At 64.1% G+C, this 19,683-nt stretch overlaps 1 protein-coding gene across 1 annotated transcript in view; it reads left to right on the forward strand.

Moving 5' to 3' along the window:
* LOC117653015 overlaps nucleotides 1-19,683 on the forward strand; it is a 68,064-nt gene that overhangs the window by 6,664 nt on the left and 41,717 nt on the right. The window contains exon 3 of the mRNA XM_034398352.1: nucleotides 2,064-2,165. Within this exon, the coding sequence (XP_034254243.1) occupies nucleotides 2,064-2,165 (102 nt within the window). The remainder of the gene's footprint in view (nucleotides 1-2,063; nucleotides 2,166-19,683) is intronic.

The raw sequence follows: 19,683 nt of genomic DNA on the forward strand, positions 1-19,683 counted from the left end.
ACGCGTTTTGAGCTCCAGAGTCGCTACATGGGACTCGAACCAAACGTGTGACCCCATCAATAGATTGCTCTCCGAACGAGGAATCCATTGGTGGGGTCACACGTTCGGTTCGAGTCCCATTTAGCGACTCTGGAGCTCAGAACGCGTCTAGAGTTTTGGCCGTCGGCGCCAGTCTTCTAGCCCACTGTGGTACGGCCCGCACTCCAGCCCCTCCGATCCGAACAGTGCTGCAGTCGCGCTGTCTCACTCGCACACTCGGGGTGCTCCGTGAGGGTGCGAGAGAGACGGAGCGACGAAGCATACGGTTCGGAGCGAGCGTGCCTCGCAGCTCCGCGTTCGCAACGAACCATTGGAAGGCGATTCCTCCCGAGGCGAGGCTGGCAAGGCGTAGCAAGGCGTGCCGAAAAGGCGCGGCGGGGAATATTTAGTGCGGACTCGATATCTCGCCACCCTGTCCACCTGCTGGGGCCCGCCAGGCCCCGCCAGGGCGCGCTGGGGCCGCGGCGGGGCGGCGGGGCTGCCGAGCGGAAATGGAAGGCCGCGTGAAATATCGCCGCGCCGCCGCTTGATCCGAATGGAAGAGAAGAATCGCCTTAATAACTCTAACGTAAGGGGAGCCCGCCGCCATGCCGCCGCCGCGGGGGAGGAGGGCGGCTCCTTTCGTGCGCGCGCCCCCTTGCTGCAGGATTCAAACTTGACCCATTGAAAGAGCCCCGACAGGCTGCGGAATTTAAATCAGCCTCTTCGCCACTAGATTCCTGTCCTGTCCTTGTTTCATCCCTTTGTCCCGACTGTGCCGCCCGGCCCCTTCGGGCCTTCGTTCGCCCGGACCAACTTTCTGGCCGGCCGTGTCGTTTCGCGAGGCGAAACAAATTCCCCGTTTTGTCCGCAGCAACTATTCGTCCGTGGGAGAGGGAGGGGTCTTTTGGCGGGACAGACGAGGGGACTTGATGCCGAGCACCATCAGCGTGGACGGCAGCTGTCGCTCTGTCTCTCTCGCACGCATGCTGGACGCCCCTCGAGTGCGAGAGAGACAGAGCGACGAAAGGGACTCGCCGGCAGCGGGAGGGTCGGGACGGCCTTGTCCGCCATTGTAACGCCCCCGAGACTTTATCTCTTACTGTTGGTAACTAATTGTTATATTACCCGGCGGCCCTTCCGGCGCGCCCGGATATTAGTCGCGCGCCGATTGGTGGCCCAGAGTCCGACCTAACTATGTTGCAAGTTGGTGGCGTGTGTGGGCGGTGCACAGTGGGCCAGAAGACCGGCGGCGGCGGCGGCGACCGAAACTCCAGACGCGTTTTGAGCCCCAGAGTCGCTAAATGGGACTCGAACAGAGCGTGTGACCCCACCAATGGATTGCCCTCCGAACGAGGAAGCCATTGGTGGGGTCACACGTTCGATTTGAGCTCAAAACGCGTCTAGAATTTTGGCCGCGCCTCCCTGTCTTCTGGCCCACTGTGCGGCGTGGGCGGTGTAGGTGGTTTGGGCGCCCTCCCCTACACTGCCAGGCTCTGCCACGGCCATAAAAATAGTTGGGCCGCGGCCAGTGGGGCGGACAAGCCGGGCAAGCGCATCGAACGTCACCGAAATTCCGGCCGCGCGTTCGCATAATGCAATGCTGGACACATTTTCACGCCACTGGAGGCCGTGTCTCTCTCCATCGCACCCAAACAAAACGCCCCCAGTGAGCGAGAGAGACAGAGCGTAGTCCGGTATCAGCCTGCCTGTGGGGAGTGGACCGTTGGGCGCATGCGTCGCAGCACCAGCGGCGCGGCTCGAGTCAGAGATTCGATCCCCCACGGTAAAAACGGTCCCTGGTTTTCCCAGGAACCCCCTGGAAATTGCCTATACCTTTACCATTGGCTTCCTGGGAAAACCAGGTTCCGTTTTTACCGTGCCGTCGACGTCGACCTCCGTCGCACCGCTTTTCAAACGGCGCCCGCGTCGTCCGCGCGAACCTGCCTCTGACACGACGTTTGCACGTTGACACGTTGAGAGCTGATACTGTCCTGGCGACGACCCGTGTACTCATGCCTTGCTTGGCTCTGCTTCTGCTGCAGGCCCCGAGGCAGGCCCTTCCCAGGTGAGGCTGCAGCGCGTGGACGGCGTGCGCATCGTGGTGCGCGCCAGGAGCAGCGACAAGCGGTGCCACTCCGCCAAGGGTGGGTCTCTCTCTCTCTCTCTCTCTCTCTCTCTCTCTCTCTCTCTCTCTCTCTCTCTCTCTCTCTCTCTCTCTCTCGCACTCATGGGGCGTGCCGCTAGGGTGCGAGAGAGACGGAGCGACGAAAGCGACTCTCAGTCTGCCGGGTGTCCTGGGCCACGCGGGGCCATTTCTTGTTTCGCAAGTTGTCGTGCAACTCGCCTTAGTCGGAATGCCATGAACCGCTTGGAGCCTTTTCCCTACCTCGGGGCGGGGCGGGGTGGGCCGCCGGTTCATCCGCTCTTCCCCAGCGCGCTGCGCACTGTGGGCCTGAAGACCGGCGCCGGCGGCCGAAACTCTGGACGCGTTTTGAGCTCCCGAGTCGCTAAACAGGACTCGAACCGAACGTGTGACCCCACCAATGGATTCCCCGTTCGGAGAGCAATTCATTGGTGGGGTCACACGTTGGGTTCGAGTCCCATTTAGCGACTCTGGAGCTCAAAACGCGTCCAGAGGTTCGGCCGCCGGCGCCGGTCTTCTGGCCCACTGTGCTGCGCACGAGGCCGCGCACACACGCAGCTTTACGGCAAGGCGCGTCTGCTCGGGCGTGGCGGGTTCAGTCTGGCGGCGCGTGGCGTGCGTGCCGTCGTGGGTGTAGCGTCCCGATCCGCCAAGTAATTGTAACAGGATTGCCGGGGGCAAGTCTCGCGGAACCGAGCCGCGCGCTAAAGTAGTGTACTCTAGTGTGACAAGTGACTGCCACGGCGTGGGCCGGGTCGGGCCGCGCTGGGTCGCGCTCGGGTCCCGGCCCCGGGGCTGCGCGATGCAAACTCGCGGAGCAAGCTGGTTACGAAATTCGTTTTCGTCGCTGTCTCTGTCGCGCCTACACAGCACGCGCCCCACAAGAGCGAGAGAGACAGCGACGAAAACGACTCTCGGCATCACACAGTGGGCCAGAGGGCCGGTGGAGGCGGCCAAAACTCTAGACGCGTTTTGAGCTCTGGCGTCGCTAAATGGGACTCGAACCGAACGTGTGACCCCACCAATGGATTCCTCGTTCGAAGAGCAATCCATTGGTGGGGTCACACGTTCGGTTCGAGCGACTCTGGAGCTCGAAACGCGTCTAGAGTTTTGGCCGCCTCCAACGGTCTTCTGGCCCGCTGTGCATCAGTCTAGAGGGCGCGCGTGTCCTCCCCCATGGAGACTCGTCCGCGATAAAAAGGACAGAATAACGACGCCGAGAGGGGAAAAAGAAAGGAGATTAATTCGTGAAAGAGAAAGGGAAAGTTGCGGCCCGGCCCAAAGTTTTCTGTGAATAAGTAATAACGGGGCTTGTTGATGGCGAAGCATGGCGAAGCATGGCGAAGCTTCGCAGCGCGGCGAAGAAAGGCCGGACCGCTAATTGACGCTCTTCTGCCTTCTGGCCGCCTCGCCGCCAGGCCGCGGCCCCGGACAGGGCCTCGGACAGGGCCTCGGACAGGGCCTCGGACACCAGCCGCACTGCCGCCCGGCCTCGTCCGCCCACTCCCTCGGCGGCCGTGGAGGCGTCGCAGCAGGCCCCGCCGGCCGCACCGCGCCCAGGCCCGCCAGCAGCGCGCCGGGACCCCAAGGCCCCCAAGCCGGCCACTGGAAGCAGTAAGCAACCGAGTCGCTTTCGTCGCTCTGTCTCTCTCGCGCCCGCACGGGCCGCCCCATGAGCGCGAGAGAGACAGAGCGACGAAATCGGACTCCCAGTCCGCAGCAGGAGGACGGACGACGCGGAGGTCGGAGGCGGCCGGGGGTGGCGTCCGCGGCGTGGGCAGACAATGGCAGCGGCGGCGAGGGGGAGAAGGGGGGGGGAGGAGAATGCCGCGACACAATGCCGTGTCGATTAGGCCGATAAGTGGAGTGAAATTAAATGATGATTGCGGCCCCGCGGTAATGCACCCCTCCAACGTGGATGGACAAGAGGCGGTGGGGGAAAGGGGCCCCAAGAGGAAAAGAGGACAGCAACCTCAGTCGGCTCGGTATGAAAACCTCAGTGAACGCACCGAACTGACGGCGCACTGTTTGCTTTTTGAACGAGTCGGCACTGTCGGCGCCTGCGGAACTCTCAACTGCTTCCAAGTGGGTGGCCGGCGCTCAGGTACCCAGTTCGGTGTCCGGTTCCCTCGCGTGCCTGGCGGTGGCGGTGGCAGTGGCAGTGTGGCACCGAGAGGGGGCACCCCCCGCCCTGCCGCTCTGCTCCCTGTCCCGGCGAGCAGCTTTTAAAGTTTAACGCCTCGCCCGCCTCGCCCGCGTCCCTGTCGTCCGTCCCAACCCAAGCAAAGAGGCGGTGTTTAGTGCGTGGGAATTCCCCAACAGTGGCCTGCCCTCCGCCTACACCTCCGCGTGTCCGTCACCGTAGTTTGCGTGTGTGTGTGTGCGTGTGTGTGTGCGTTGGTGTGTGTGTGTGTGTGTGTGTGTGTGTGTGTGTGTGTTTGTGTTGAGTGTGCGCGTGTCGTGAGAGTAGGAAAAGTGGTGTGCCACCTCACCTCACCCCACCTGAAGGTCCCCTCTCTTGCTAACCGTCCGTATGGACACTTCAAACATTCCGGCCTTTTTTAAGACGGTGAAACGCAATTTGGGGGCTTGGAATGGGCGCGGGGCGGCGCGGGGTACACGCCCACGCCACCGCATGTGACGACCTCACGGCCTGACGGCGTGACGGGGTCCTTCTCTTCCAGTGTGCCGGGCGGCGCTGGCGCGTCGCTCAATGCCAGGCCGAGTGCCCACAGCACGCCGGGCCGGGCCGGCCAGGCCTCGGGCCAGGCCGCGGGCCAGGCCGTGGCGGCGAGGAGGGTCACGGCCAAGGGGAAGGACATCAGCGAGGTGCTGGTGAGGGTGCCGTCCCAGCCGTGCCAGCCCCAGGCGTCCCGGGGCGCGTCGCGGACGGCCGAGCGCTCGGCCAGCGGTGAGGGCGACTCGGACTTGGGCCCGGGTTCGAGTCCAGTCGGGCGTTGTTACACGCCTTGACGCGCGCTTGGAAGTTCTTGGACAGTGTCCGCGAAAAAGGCAGACCTTAAATGGCCCACTCCATCTTTAACGTGCCGCAGAGCCGGTCCACCAGCAAGGGCGTAGTCGGTCCAGAGCCACGTCGCTCACGCCACCCGGCGCCGCGCTGCCGCCGCCACTGCCGCTGCCCTGCCCGCTGCTCGCCACGGTGCACCTCCCCGTCGAGTCCGCAGGTCCGTGTTGCCGGCCGCGACAGTCAGACACTTGTAGAATTGAAGCTTGTGGAGTCCGGAGCGCAAGATCGCGGTGAGCTCATGTGACCTGCAGCGTCGGCGGCGCGCCGCAGCCGCCGCTACCCGTCCACCGACGAGTGGTCCAGCTTGGAGGCGTGGGGGCTGCGCGGCGACCAGGTCACGTCGTCGACCTCGGCGACGGCCACCACCCTGGCGACGGCCAACGCGAGCAGAAGGCAGCAGAGCACGGCGAACCAGTCGACGTCGACGCCGACGCCGGCGCCACTCGGCGCGCCGTGGGGCTGGGGCGCCGGTATCGGGCAGCCCGGGGCGGCCGTCTACGGCGAGCGCCTGCGCCCCGCGGTACGTCCTCGTCCTCGACCTCGAGCACCACTCCAGCGGCCACTGCTTCATTTCGGTTTTGCCAGCCTCTTTTTGAATCTGATAAAGCCAGTGGAGTGCGCGGCGGATGGCGCGGAGTAACGGAGTGCGCACACAAACAAAACGCCGGCAGTGCCATCGTCCCCCTCCCCTCGCCCCAGGACCACGAGGCTCCAGGGAGATCCGCCGGCTCTGTCGTTGTTTGCGCTGGCTGCGCGCTGTTTACCTCTCGCTTGCTCTCGCCGCGTTAGCATTTTTTCCCGCTCCATCCCCCGCGCGGCCCACTGTCCCACTGTTGCGTTTCCTTTCTCCATCATCACGCCAATTTGTCGAGTACTCGTGTCGTCGGCGGGGCGGCGGACTCATTCCGAGAGTCGTTTCGGTCGCTGTCTCTCTCGCTCTCGTATTGCGTACTGGTGGCGAGAGAGACGGTGCGACGAGAGTCTGCAGGCTTCCTGCTCGGCAGACCGGCAGAAGGACCATGACGTTGTCTGCCTGTCGCGCCGCAGCCCAGGGACGCGTACAGCATGTACGCCACCGGCGTGATCCGGCGACGGCGTCCGCGGCAGAAGCGCGCGGCCGTCGTCCGGGCGTCGCGGCCGGCCAAGACGAGGGCCGGCAGGGCCTCCGGCAGGAACACCGGCAGGGCGGGCGCCGCGCCGCGGCCTTCGCTGCGGCCCCACAAGAGGAGGCCGTCGACCCTGGCCTCGGCGCCGCGACCGCCGCGACCCACGTACGTCGCCGTCAAGCGGTGGCTCGCGCCTCGCGGTGAGTGCATCCGGGTTTCTATCTCCACATCGGCCTGCTTGCTGGCGCGCTGGTGCGCGACGTGACTGGGCGCCCACGGCGTTGCAGGGTCGCCGCCGTCCTCGGGCGGACACCGACGTCGCCGTCGTCAGTCGCGGCGAGTCCACGGCGCCACCGGGGGACCCAGAGCTCCGAGTGCAGGCGAGAACCACGACGACGATGCGGATGCCGTCCTGGCCGTGACGACGACGTCGGGGGCGCGGGTGTGCGCACGCAAGCCGCGCCTTCAAGGCAGCCTCGAGGGCAGCCTGCCCCCCGCGCGTGCCTGCGCACCGTGCCCGCCGTGCCCGCCGTGCCACAAGAGCCCCGGCGTGCCCCGGGACGGCGCGTCGACGGCCGCCCTTGCCGTGTCGTGCAGCCCGGCCGTGCTCCGGACGCGCGCGCGGCCGCCACCGCCACGGCCGTCGCGGACCCTGAGTCGGACCGGCGGCGGCACTTGAGGGAGGCGGCTTCCTGGACGTGCGCACCTGGCCGACGACCCGCACCGCTGTAGACTGATTCCGCGAGTCGTCTTTGTCGCTCTGTCTCTCTCGCACCCATACGCAACGCCCCATGAGTGCGAGAGCGACAGAGCGACGAAATCGACTCTCGGAATCGGTGTGCCGGTGGCGACACGACTGCCGAGCCGTCCGCAGCGGGACCTCGACGCGCCCAGCGGCAATCAGGGCCGCGTTGCTTTTCTCCGCGTTGCGGCGTGTCGCGAAAACGCTCTGGAATTTCGCAGCAGCCATTAAACGGGCCATAATGAGTGGCGCGGCGTGGCCTCTGCATCGCCGGCATCGCCCGCCTGACGTGAAGCCAATAATGCGACACTGGCAAATGGCTTGCTTGCGGCTGGCGGGCCTGGCAGCCCGTCGCAGCCCGGCGCAGCCCTGCGCCCGCAAAAACCCAAATGACAAAAGCAAAACACAAGGCGGGCCGAGGCGGGGCGGGGCGGGGCGGGGCGGCCCAATTTCCGGCAGCGATTCAATGCCAGCGGAAATAATAACGTGACAAGTGACACCCGCAGAGCGGTGGGGCGGGGCGGGGCGGGGCAGGACCCGCGGCCGGCCTACCGCAATCCCGCCGCAATCTTGCTGGCCGCAGTCAAGTATCCGAGTATCCATGTACTGCGCCGCAGAATGCTGCCAGGCGCTCTCTCTCTCTCTCTCTCTCTCCTCTCTCTCTCTCTCCTCCTCTCTCTCCTCTCTCTCTCACTCTCTCACTCTCACGGCACGCCCCGTGAGAGTAAGAGAGAGAGAGAGAGAGAGAGAGGGAGAGAGAGGGAGAGAGAGAGAGAGAGAGAGAGAGAGAAGAGAGAGAGAGAGAGAGAGAGAGAGAGAGAGAGAGAGAGAGAGAGAGAGAGAGAGAGAGAGAGAGAGAGGGGGGGGCCACAGTTCGCGACCAGCGCTGGAAGCGCAATGCAATTATCACGCGATTCCCCCGCTGTCGTGCGCAGGCCGGGCGGACGGCGCCGCTGGACGCGGAGCAGTGGGTGAGGGCGGCGAGGGCGGCGAGCCGCCCGCGGGAGTAGCCCTCTCTCGGGCCGCGGCCGTGGCGGACGCGCCCGTACGTCCGCCGGGTCGGGTACCCGTCGTGCAGGGGCTGATTGACAAGGGGTAGCCCCGGGGTCCGGGGCGCAGCGCCTTGCCGTCAACGTCATCCGCATGTCGGCCCGTGTCAGTTTGACGCCGGATCTGTAACGGCACAGGCGGCGGCGTGGGCACTGCCAGGCACTGCAAGGCAGGTCGCAGGCGGAAGGCGAATTTTATTGCGAGCCTGTCCGTGTTGGTCTCTCTCTCTCTCTCTCTCTCTCTCTCTCTCTCTCTCTCTCTCTCTCTCTCTCTCTCTCTCTGTGTGTGTGTGTGTGTGTGCGTGTGCGTGCGTACGCGCGTGTGTGCGCCACACTGTGCGGGCTATTGAGTCGGAGTCTTGGGTTCTGTTGCTTTCACCAAGCAAGACGCAAATAAAGAACACTGTACGTTCCCGCGTGCTGCCCCGCTTCGCTGAAAGGACGCCGATCATTTCTTTACTCTCGATGGCTGCCGTTGGTAGGCAACGCACCCCCTCCCTCCCCTCCCCCTCCCCCTCGCCCCGGCCGGGCCCGGCAGGTGTTATACGTTTCATCGGTGCCATAAAAGGGGCGCGAGGCGCTGCCCGATTTTGATTAAAAAGCAGAGGCGCGGCGGGGACGGCGCTACACCCGAAGTGCGACGCGCCGCGACGCGCCGCGAGGTGCAAGGCAAGCCGTATTTGTTACGCGTCCATTCAGCGCGCCTTTTTATGTCGTTATGCCTCGCTCGTAAAACTAGCCCTTGACCGGTCTAGGTTAGCTCTCGCTCCGGCTGCGCTCCTTTTTTCTCCTTTTTCATAATTTTTTCATTGTGCTAACATTGTCAGTGGCTGGGTGGCGTCCCCGCCCGGCCTGCCCGGCCCGCCACCACTCGGCTGGGGGGTTCGTGAGGGGAATAATGGGTAGGCCGGCGTGCCGTCGGCGTCCTGGGCCTCGAGGACGCCGCGCTGAGGACACGCGCCTATCGGGACGAGATTTGCTCTCTGAATTTCTGTATTTTTCCTAAACGAGAGAAACTGGGGCAGCACCAGGTCCGATTGGTCGTAATAAAAACAATGTCGGTCAGAGTTAGCTGTGACGCGCGAGCTCAGCTCTAATCCACTGTGCGGCATGTGCGGGGCGCGGCCGGGCGCGGCGCGCGACCCAGCGGCGGGCCACCTCCACGGCAGCGCTCTGTCTCGCTCGCACTCGCAGGGCGGCCCGATGCGGGTGCGAGAGAGACGGAGCGACGAGAGCACACTGTTCCGGATCAGCCCGCGGTCCGCGCGGGCCCCGCGCAATACCATCATCCTGCCCATGGGGAGCGGACCACGCGCCGCGCCGCGTCGCGAGGACCGCGAGGACGGTGTCATTGGCGGCCGCTTCACTAATCATATTTCGGGCTAATGCGATTTGGGCCATTCAGATTGACGGGATCGCCGTTACGGTTTATGCAAGCTGCACGGTGGTGGTGGTGGTGGCAGTGGCGGTGGTGGTAGCGGTGGTGGCGGTGGCGGTGGCAGCCGTGCGGATTACGCCGGAAACAAGACACATGCAAACTGGTGGCAAACAAACTTTATCTCCCTCCGTCTGCGCGCTGGGGTATTTACGAAGTGCATCCCCACCCCGCGGGCCGGTCCCGCCGCCGCGGTCTGCGCCAAATGCTATGCTGCACTGGTATAGGGAGAACCCGTCCGCGGGATTTCGGTTTCGGTTGCTGTTTCGCGCAGCGGCACGCATTCCACGCGCGTCCCGGCCTCGCCGTGTCAAACACCGACTGCAGCGTCGAGGCCGAGGCCGTCACCGAGGCCGTCGCCGAGGCCAGGGCAGCCCCCGGGCGAGGCCGCGGATCCACCCCGTCAAAATGTCAATTACGTCGGGGCGGTCATGAAGGTCGCCGCCCAGAGCGACGTGGCTGTCGAGGCCGTGGAGGCCGTGCCAGCCGCGCGTCATTACGCGAGGCAGGCCTCGGCCGCCGCGGCCTTCGCGGCCTCCACGGCCTCCACCGCGGCCCCAAATGAACAGCCGCGTTTTTGCGTTCCGCGGCGCGTACCTCTGGGCCGTTTCGGGGCGCCCGCGTCGCCCACGTCGCCGTGGCCGCCGGCAATACAAGCCCCGCCGGCAATACAAGCCCCGCCGGTTCGCCCCGCCCCGCCGCGCATGGGGCTTCCAAAATGCGGCGGCGTGGCGCCATATTGGAACGCGTGTGATACGGCATGAGGCACTAGGCACGCCCATCAGCCCGTCACGCGCGCGACACTCCGTGACACTCGCAAACGCACGGCGCCGTTCATTGCGGCCGAATCGCGTCATATTTTGCCGTCCAATGAAAACCTGCTCTGCCTGTGCCGTTTCGGACCCGCCCCGCCCCGCCCCGCCCCGCCCCGCCACCGGGAGCTCATTTGCTTTCCTCTCTGGTCTGCTATCGCGCGCGCAATCTAGTTTTGGGCCGCGCGAACCAGTTTCGGGCTTTAGGAATTCGGTGAAGGGTTTCTGGTTTGGCGCGAGCCGTTGCATACCACACCGCAGGTATTCGTGTTAACCGGCCACTCCCATCGTGGGGCAGACTGTCGTGTCCTCCGCGCCGCCAGGGTTCGGGGTTTCTACCAAGACGACGACCGAAGTTCCCCGGTCCCCGGGAGGTTTTTGCGATGTTGGCGGTCAACTATGTGGACGCGCCGAAGTACGTTCGCGGCTCGGCGGCTTGGCGGCCACCCCTTTGACGACTCACCGCGCCCCGCTTTTTGTTACCCTGTCCTTGCTGTCTGGCGCTGCGAGCTGCGATCCGCCGGCCAGCGCGGACCGGCCTGGAGCGGAGTCCGATGGAAAATATGACCGACAGCGGGGGCTGCAATAAAAATGACTGACACCGAGCCACCCCCAGTGTCCAGCCCGGTCCAGCCAGCCAGGGCAGTCCGGCCCCCGCAACCTGCTGGTGGCGTGTCTCTTTACGGGGTCCAGCATTTGCCGCCCCGCCCCGCCCCGCCCCGCCCCGCCCCGCCCCGCCCCTCCCCGCCCCACCAGTAGTACAGGCAAGACTAACGCTTCCGACGGGACGCAGTTATGACGGCTTTACGAGCTGACGGCCTGGACATAAATATTGTGGTGACCTTGCTGGCGGCGTGGCGGGGCGTGGCGGGGCGTGGCGGGGCGTGGCGGGGCGTGGCGGGGCGTGGCGGGGGCGTTGGCTCGCGAGCACGTGTGCGCTTTAGAGCGGAGACGCCCCCACGCTCTCGGGGGAGGAGGGTTGGGGGAAGGGGACGGCGCTTGCGAGGCTGTTTCATTTTTGGAATGTCTCCAGAGAGAGGGACCTGGACTCTCGTTCCACATGATTACGCCAAGGAACGCGGCCTTTTTGGTATTTTTGCGCAGTCCGCGTCGGAGTCGGACCAGGTCGGACATACCGTGGCGGAACGAAGGACGAAACTCTCCGTGGCCCTTGGCTGAGGCCAGGTCGGAGAAGCAAATCCACAGTACAAATTTGTGCAAGGCGCCACAGTTTTCTCAAAATGATTTTTTTTTAAAAACCTAAGATTTGAATTCTTTTTGTGTTTTAAAACTATGAGGTCTCGTTGTCAGAGAAAACGATACAGACTCCAATATAGTTCAAATTTTTTAATCTGTCCTTAGTTTTGGTGCACTCGTTTTTGGACTTGCTCTTTCTAGAACGTGATGAAGCGACGACTACGCGGAAAAGAGGTGAGGAAAAAAAAAATGGGAGAGGAAAAAAGACGAACAGCGATGCGGAAAAAAAGTAGAGGTAGGCGAGCGTGCCTTGCCCGTGCCTTGCCCGGCCGGCGCCGCCTGCCCGGGCCGGGCCGGGCCTGGCCCTGCCGGGGATCTGTCAGCCTTCCTTTACTTTACGGGGATATCCACGTGTCGAACCATGTTCGGGTCTCAGGTGTCCGGCCGCGTCAATTCCATTTCACTTAGCGAGGGCGGGAGAGAGAGAGAGAGAGAGAGAGAGAGAGAGAGAGAGAGAGAGAGAGAGAGAGAGAGAGAGAGCGAGAGAGAGGGGGGAGGGGGATCGTCTCTGTGTGTGCCTCGCAATCCATCGGCGGTGTAAGTGCAACAGCCTGCCTGTGTGTCCCTGCCTTTGGCTGTGCCTGGCTGTGCCCATGGCTGTGCTTGTGTTGGTGTGCCCCGCACTGCGCCTGGCCCGTTGTTGCCTCGAACAAAACAGCGGCGCCGCCATTCTTCCACCCAGCCCAAGGGCGGATCCAGAGAGGGGTGAGGGGAGTGTCGCAAATGTTGTCTACGCAGTGGGGCCAAAGTGCGCTTTGTTGCCTACCTTCCAGGTGGCTGCGGTGAAGAACTTGAACTTCACCGCAGCCCCCGTCCAGAATCCGCACGTGACGGAGCTCCAGGCGGTCCCCGAGCCGGCGGCGGGCCTCAGTGGGCCAGAAGACCAGTGGAGGCGGTCGAAATCCTGGACGCACGGAAAAAAATGGATTTGCTAGCCCAGCTAAAAATTAGCTGAGGCAGCTAATGTATTGGCTGGTATGGCGCCACCGGAGATTTTAGGTGGCACAGCCAAACTGTAGCTGCACTAGCTATTTTGTTTGGTGTTACAACTTCTGAATATTGGCATACGCAGCATGCATATTAGTTGAGGCAACTAATAGTTTTGCCTTCCTTCGGTGAAAATTTGCTACACCAATAAATGGGTCAGCTGTTTGGACTAACATGGGCCAAAATGTCGCACAAAAAAAAGTTCAGGCAAAGAGGACGCGAACCCTTGTCCCTTGTTTTACGAGATGAGGACGGTACCACGGTGCTGCGATGACATCTAGCAATGTGACCAGGGGCATTTTCTTCATAGCCTCAACAGCGCGAGGGAACGAACGTTGCCCGTCGCAAAGTGCTAAATGCGTGGCTGGTGCCGCCATTCTCCTAGTGAGGTGGTGGCGCGGTGGTACCGTCCCCGTCTCTTAAACTGCGAGACTGGAGTTCGCATCCCGTTTTCCTGAACGTTTTTTTGTGCGACTTTTTGGCCCATGTTAGTCCAAACAGCTGATTTTCACCGAAGGAAGGCAAAAATATTAGCTGCCTCAACTAATATGCATGCAGCGTATGCCAATATTCAAAAGTTGTAACAGCTAACAAAATAGCTAGTGCAGCTGTAGTTTGGCTGTGCCACCTAAAATCTCCGGTGGCGCCATACCAGCCAATACATTAGCTGCCTCAGCTAATTTTTAGCTGGGCTAGCAAATCCATTTTTTTCCGTTCGGGTTTTGACCTCCAGAGTCGCCAAATGGGACTCACACCGAACGTTTGACCCCACCAATCGATTCCTCGTTCGGAGAGGAATCCATTGGTGGGGTCACACGTTCGGTTCGAACCCTGTTTAGCGACTCTGGATTTCTAAACGCCCACTGTGCGGGCGCCGTCTAGCCCTTAATGGTAATGGTAATGGGCGGGTAGGCAGTCCCGCAACACAGCGGCGCTCGGCGGGCGGGCCTATCCTCGACTTCGCGGGCGCTCGGCGTCGCGGCGGCGCGCTGCATCGATAGATGATCTCGCTGGTCATTACCTCGCTGACGGCGCGCCTCGTCACGCCCCTCGCGTGCGCGCTGCGCGCCACCACGCCCTCCCCTCTTGTTGGAGTTTATCGTAGCGCTGCTGAGGCCCCTGCCACTCCACGCGTCATTTTCAGCTCCTCCCAGGTCCCCTCGCCTCGCAAGCGGCAGCAGGCAGGCCCCTCAGGTCCCCCGCTACGCGCCGCTACGCGCCGCTACGCGCTGGTACGCGTGCTGCCGCCGCGCCCCACGCCTCGCGACATAGACATAAAATCTATATCGATACGCCGTGGCCATGGCTGCCGCCCTCGCCGCCGTGCCGCGCGCTCTGGAGCGAGGATGGCATTTTTTCCTCGAGCCGACACCGTATCGCGCGGAGCATTACGGCCCCGCGGCCAGGCAGGCAGGCAGGGAGGCGGCCAGGCAGGCAGGCAGGCAGGCAGGCGGGCGGGCAGGCAGGCAGGCAGGCAGGCAGGCAGGCAGGCGGGCAGGCAGGCAGGCGGGCAGGCAGGCAGGCAGGCAGGCAGGCAGGCGGGCAGGCAGGCAGGCAGGCGGGCAGGCAGGCAGGCAGGCGGGCAGGCAGGCAGGCAGGCAGGCAGGCAGGCGGGCGGGCAGGCAGGCAGGCAGGCAGGCAGGCAGGCAGGCGGGCAGGCAGGCAGGCAGGCGGGCAGGCAGGCAGGCAGGCAGGCAGGCAGGCAGGCAGGCAGGCGGGCAGGCAGGCAGGCAGGCAGGCAGGCAGGCAGGCGGGCAGGCAGGCAGGCAGGCAGGCAGGCAGGCGGGCAGGCAGGCAGGCATGCAGGCAGGCAGCCGCAGCGACGTACTCCGCGTGCTGACAAAACTGGCGGCGGTTTTCCTTTTATGGCGTCGCGATCGGCAAGCCAAGTGGAGCGCGACTGCGAGCAAGCGGAGCAGGCGGGGGGAGCACTGGACTCCAGGGCCGTCGCGGCAGTCGGCACGGCGCAGCGCGGCGCTGGACAGTGCCGTATAAACGGCGCGGCGGTCGGGAGGCGGTCGGGAGTCGCAGCGACGCCAGCAGAGCCCGGAAAGAAAACATGCTCCAGGGCTGGAGAAATGCTCTCGGGCTGTGGAAATGCTCTCGGGCTGTCGAAATGCTTTTGGGCTGTCGAAATGCTCTTGGGCTGTCGAAATGCTCTTGGGCTGTGGAAATGCTCTCGGGCTGTCGAAATGCTCTTCGGCTGTGGATGCTCTTGGGCTGTCGAAATGCTCTTGGGCTGTCGAAATGCTCTCGGGCTGTGGAAATGCTCTTCGGCTGTGGAAATGCTCTTGGGCTGTGGAAATGCTCTTGGGCTGTCGAAATGCTCTTGGGCTGTCGAAATGCTCTTCGGCTGTGGATGCTCTTGGGCTTTGGAAATACTACTGTGTCATTCCTCTGCCTCTCTCGCACTCGAGGGCCACTGCGTTGGTGCGCGAGAGAGACAGCGTTGAAAGATACGTCTTCGGAATCATCCGGCTGGCCCGTGCTGGCCGCTAGCCCACGCCCACATCCAGCGGCGCGCTCCAAAATCGGCAGGGCTACGCGTCCCTGCCGCCGTGCCTCGCCGACGCGTTCGCCGGAGGAAAGTTGTCCTACACTGCACGGCGGGCGCCATCGCTGCCGCCGCTGCGCGTCAGACGACGAAGCCGTGGAACTTGTCGGTTGCGCCGCGTCGCCATGCTGGACGTGTGCGCCGTGCCCTCGGCCGTGCCCGCGTGCGGACGCCCCCGCCGCCCTCGCCGCCGCTGCTGCCCCCGCTGCCCCCGCTGCCCCCGCTGCCCCCGCTGCCCCCGCCGCCCCCGCCGCCCTCTTCTACGCCGAACTTGGCTTTGTTTTTTCTGACAGAGTCCTTCCCCCGCTCGATGTAGTTCTCCTTCATGAAATCCCTGCCGGCGCGCTCCGCCCGCTCCCCGCGGCCCCAATCCCGCTGTTGTGGAATACGAGTGAATAGCTCGAGGGGGGTGACCGTCGAGGGGCTCGCCGAGAGGACGCCGTCAGGGTGGGGCTAAGCCGCCGGGAGTGGCGTGGCGGGGCGGGGCGTGGCGGGGCGTGGCGTGGCGTGGCGGGGCGGTGTCACGTTGCCACGGTTGACCAAGACGGGTTCGCCGCTCGCGGTCGCTGAGGGGCTCCATTGTGGAGAAGGCGCCGCCCGAAATGCCTCCGATGAGCCGCCCTCGGCGAGCCTCGTCCTCCCCGCCGCCGTCTCGGCCGCCTTGGCCGCGCCGCCGAGGCCGCCGAGTCGCGGGCCGCGGAATTAATTGGGGCCTCGTTCGCCTTCCTCCGCGGCGACAACGTGACTTTAACTTCGCCCTCCGCGGGACGGGCCGGGACGGGCCGGGACGAGACGGCGGCGGCAGTGTTCTAAGTTTCCATCTTTGTGCCCGCGCCTCCGCCCGCGCCTCCGCCTCCACCGCGGTGCCGGCCTTGGAGTCCGAGGCCTTGAAGAAGCAGCGGGCCAGCTGCAGGCCGAGCACAGCTCTGTCTCCCTCGCACTCATGGGGCGCCCCCTGTGGGTGCGAGAGAGACAGCTGTGCTCGGAATGAGCCTGCTGCCTGCTGCGGGTCGCGATAACCCAGCAGCAGCGCGAGTCCCGGCAGGCCCGGCCCAGCCCGGCCCGAGACAGCCGTACCTAAGAACAAACAGAAGATCCCCGCCCGGAGGGAAGGCAGCGCCGCTCCACTGTGAACGGGAAGAAATTGCAGCACGGCTGCTTTACTCTTTGAACCGCGCCGCCGAGGCGCCGAGCTCGGCTGGGAAGCCCCCGCGAGGTAATACTCGAGCCAATTCCCCCGCTACCCCGTTTTTTTGATTTCGAACGGCGGCGCTTTCGTCGCCCCGTCTCTGTTGCTCTCATCGCGCGTCCCGTGGCGGTGCGAGAGAGGCGGGCTGCTCGGCCGGGCGGGGCCCTGGATTGGGCGAGGCGGGGCGAGGCGCCTTCGGTACAGAGCGCTGTTCGACTGCAGTCGCTGTCTCTCTCGCACCGACAACACGGAACGCCTCGTGGGTGCGAGAGAGACAGGGTGACGAAAGCGACTCTCGGAATCAGTCTGCCGGCACGCTGGCATTAACGCGGCGGGGCCGAGGCCGGCCCGACTGACGGGCTTCCCTTGAAGGTGTGGCAGATGGGGACCAGTCCAAGGACCAGTCCCTGCAACGCTCGGCCGCGCCCCGGCCAAGGGCCTTGGTCGGGCCAGGCGGGACGGGGCCCGCCACCCTGCCGCGGATTTGTCAAACCACTCCACGTCACCTGCTGGAGGCCGCAAGGCCAGGCCGCGTTACCCCGCGCCAAAAATGCCAAGTGGTGCTCGAAAAATGTCTAGTGGTGCTAGAAAAAATCGCGAGTGGGGCTTGAATAAGACGAAGATGTACTTGCAGAGCGCCGAGCATTTTGTTGCCAACGGATAGACTTCAGATTTTCCAAACCCGGAACACCGCGCTATGCGTTAGCATTGGAGTTTTTTTTTCCAATGTTGTCTGGGCGAGCCTCGTTGCGACGTCGCGGGGGCTGCGGGTTGTTGCCGCGGCGCTGTGGTGCGGTCCCCTCAGATCCCCTCCCTCCGCTCCATAACAAACCGTCTGCGCGGCGCAGCGCGGCGCGCGGCCTTCCTCAAGCCAGTCCACTGTATCGAACACACACAAGGTCCTTATCCGCCAAATAGCCCTTCCAAGTCTCAGCAAGGCCGGGGCGGCCAGGGGCTCGGTGGGAGCCGGTCCCGGACCCCAGGCAAGGCAACCCCAGGCTTCCCAGGAGTCCTTGAATCGAGCCACTCTGCATCCTTTGAGTCCCGGCAGGTCCCGGCAGGTCCTGGGAGGTCCTGGGAGGTCCTGGGAGGTCCTGGGAGGTCCTGCCGAGAGCACGACAAAGGCGGAAGGCGAGACGCGGCGTCCGCGGTGGAACGAGTGGGGCACGCCACGGCACGCCACGCCACGGCACGGCACGGCACGGCACGCCACGGCACGCCACGGCACGCCACGGCACGCCACGGCACGCCACGGCACGCCACGGCACGCCACGGCACGCCACGGCACGCCACGGCACGCCACGGCACGCCACGGCACGCCACGGCACGCCGGGCGCGTCTTGAAGGCGGACTGCTTTTGTGCGCGGCCTCGGCCTCGCGGTCTCGCGACATCGCGCGGGGTGGGGCGGCGCGGGGCGGGGCCGAGGCCGTGCCGCCCAGTGCGCCCCACTTAAGGCTTCGGGCGTGCATTAGCGGGGACCCACGAGACACCGCAGCGGGGCGGCGTGGGTGACTCCCTGGCACTCACGGCCCCGGCGGCCTCGGCTCCAGCCTGTGCCGCAGCAGCGCGCAGCAGCCCCTGTATGGCGGTGTTAAGAAGCTTACGTCAGGATTAGGCTGCGTGGCGCGCCCGGGGACCGCCGGGGACCCAGGACTCCAGGACCCGGGGTGGGCGTCGCGGAGTCCCAGCGCCTCCTCGCCGAGGCCGCCGAGGCCGTGCGGGGCGAGGAGGCCGGGGAGGAGGCCGGGGAGGAGGCCGCTAAAAGGCCGACCAAGGCCGGTGGTGGTACACTAATGCAGCTTGTAGTGCGCGCGGTCTGCGAGCCGCCCCGCCCCGCCCCGCCCCGCCCCGCCCCGCCCCGCCCCGCCATGCCAGGTTGTTGTTGTCGTCTATCGCCCCCCAGGGTCGGTCTGCCAGACGCCCTGCCCGGCCCGCCTCGCCTTCCGAGCCAGATCCCAGATCCCGCCACCACTCGGCGGAATGTGTTTTGCAGTTGGCACCACGTGCGCGCGACGTGGCCGTCGACGCGGCGGTCGCTGTTGGTCAGTCGGAGAAAACACACACACGCACACACGCGCGCGCGCGCGCGCACACACACACACGCACACGCACACACACACGAGGACAAGGCTGCGCCGGGCCACGGCCACGGTGCACGCCCGCCAGTCCCGGGGATAAAATATTGGAAGCATTCCAATTGGCAGAGATTTCATCTCCCGCCTTTTTGTATTATTTATTTGCGCGCGGCCCGGCGCTGCCCAAGGCGTCTCGTCATGTCCGGCCAGTGAAATGTGAGCCGCATTTGTCCACAAGTGTCCAGCCCTCCATCGGCCGCGGCCGCGGCTCCGCGCCTCCGCCTCGCGTCGAACAAAAAGGGTGAAAAAAAAGAAGAAAACGCCTGCCTGGCAAGCACCCAGCTTCTTCTTCTTCTTCTTCTTCTTCTTCTTCTTCTTCTTCTTCTTCTTCTTCTTCTTCTTCTTTTTCTTCTTCTTCTTCTTCTTCTTCTTCTTCTTCTTCTTCTTCTTCTTCTTCTTCGACTTTCTTCGTAACGGTGCTAAAGCTACGCGGAGAACATTGATGCGTTTATTCTGTTTGCGGGTCGGCGCGGCAGATGAAGCGGTAACGAAGTCGCGCTTGCGAGAAAATGAGAGAACGGCGTTGCGTTGTTGGTCCGGCCCGGCCGAGCGCGCTCGGTGGAGAAGAGGAAGCAGCTTGATTAAGCAGGCAGGTACGGTGTACAGTCCTCGCCGCCCTGTCTGCCCGCCTCGGCCCGCCCCGGCCCACCCCGGCCCACCCCGGCCTGCCTCCATTCGACAGGGTAGATTAATTATCGGTGGCGCCTTCCAGCGCGGTATCGCTAGCGAGCTCGGAGATATGGGGTTACCGACGCAGCCCCCTAACCCCGGACCGGCCGCCCCCAGGCCGCAGGCCGCTCCATGGTCGCCTCGCCTGCCCCCTCCCACTAACGGTAGATCAGGGGCCAGTTCGATGATGAAAAAAAAAATCTTCACGTGTTGGTAGGCCTGGCAAACTTCTCGAACCAAAACAATAAGCTAAATTGAACTGCCATCGAAACCGTTCACAGCAAAGATGTACAATTTTGTGATGACAAAGCCTCGCGAGAATTCGTGCCTGCGAAATTTTTCGTACCAAATTTGGACGCTTAGTCGCACGCATGCGCAATAATTGTGTGAAACCATAAAAAAGTCACGTGCGGATTGGAATTTAGTGCGCCCGAGTGCTGCATTTGATGGAGGTTAGTTTGTAACGCGTCCTGAGTGATACCCGCCTGGACTGGCCTGGACCTAGTCCATTTGTCGGACGGAGAAGAGAAGGATCCTTCTCACACCGTCTCAGCG

The sequence above is a fragment of the Thrips palmi genome, unplaced genomic scaffold, assembly GCF_012932325.1.
Source record: "Thrips palmi isolate BJ-2018 unplaced genomic scaffold, TpBJ-2018v1 HiC_scaffold_8, whole genome shotgun sequence".
NCBI classification, from domain to species: domain Eukaryota; kingdom Metazoa; phylum Arthropoda; class Insecta; order Thysanoptera; family Thripidae; genus Thrips; species Thrips palmi.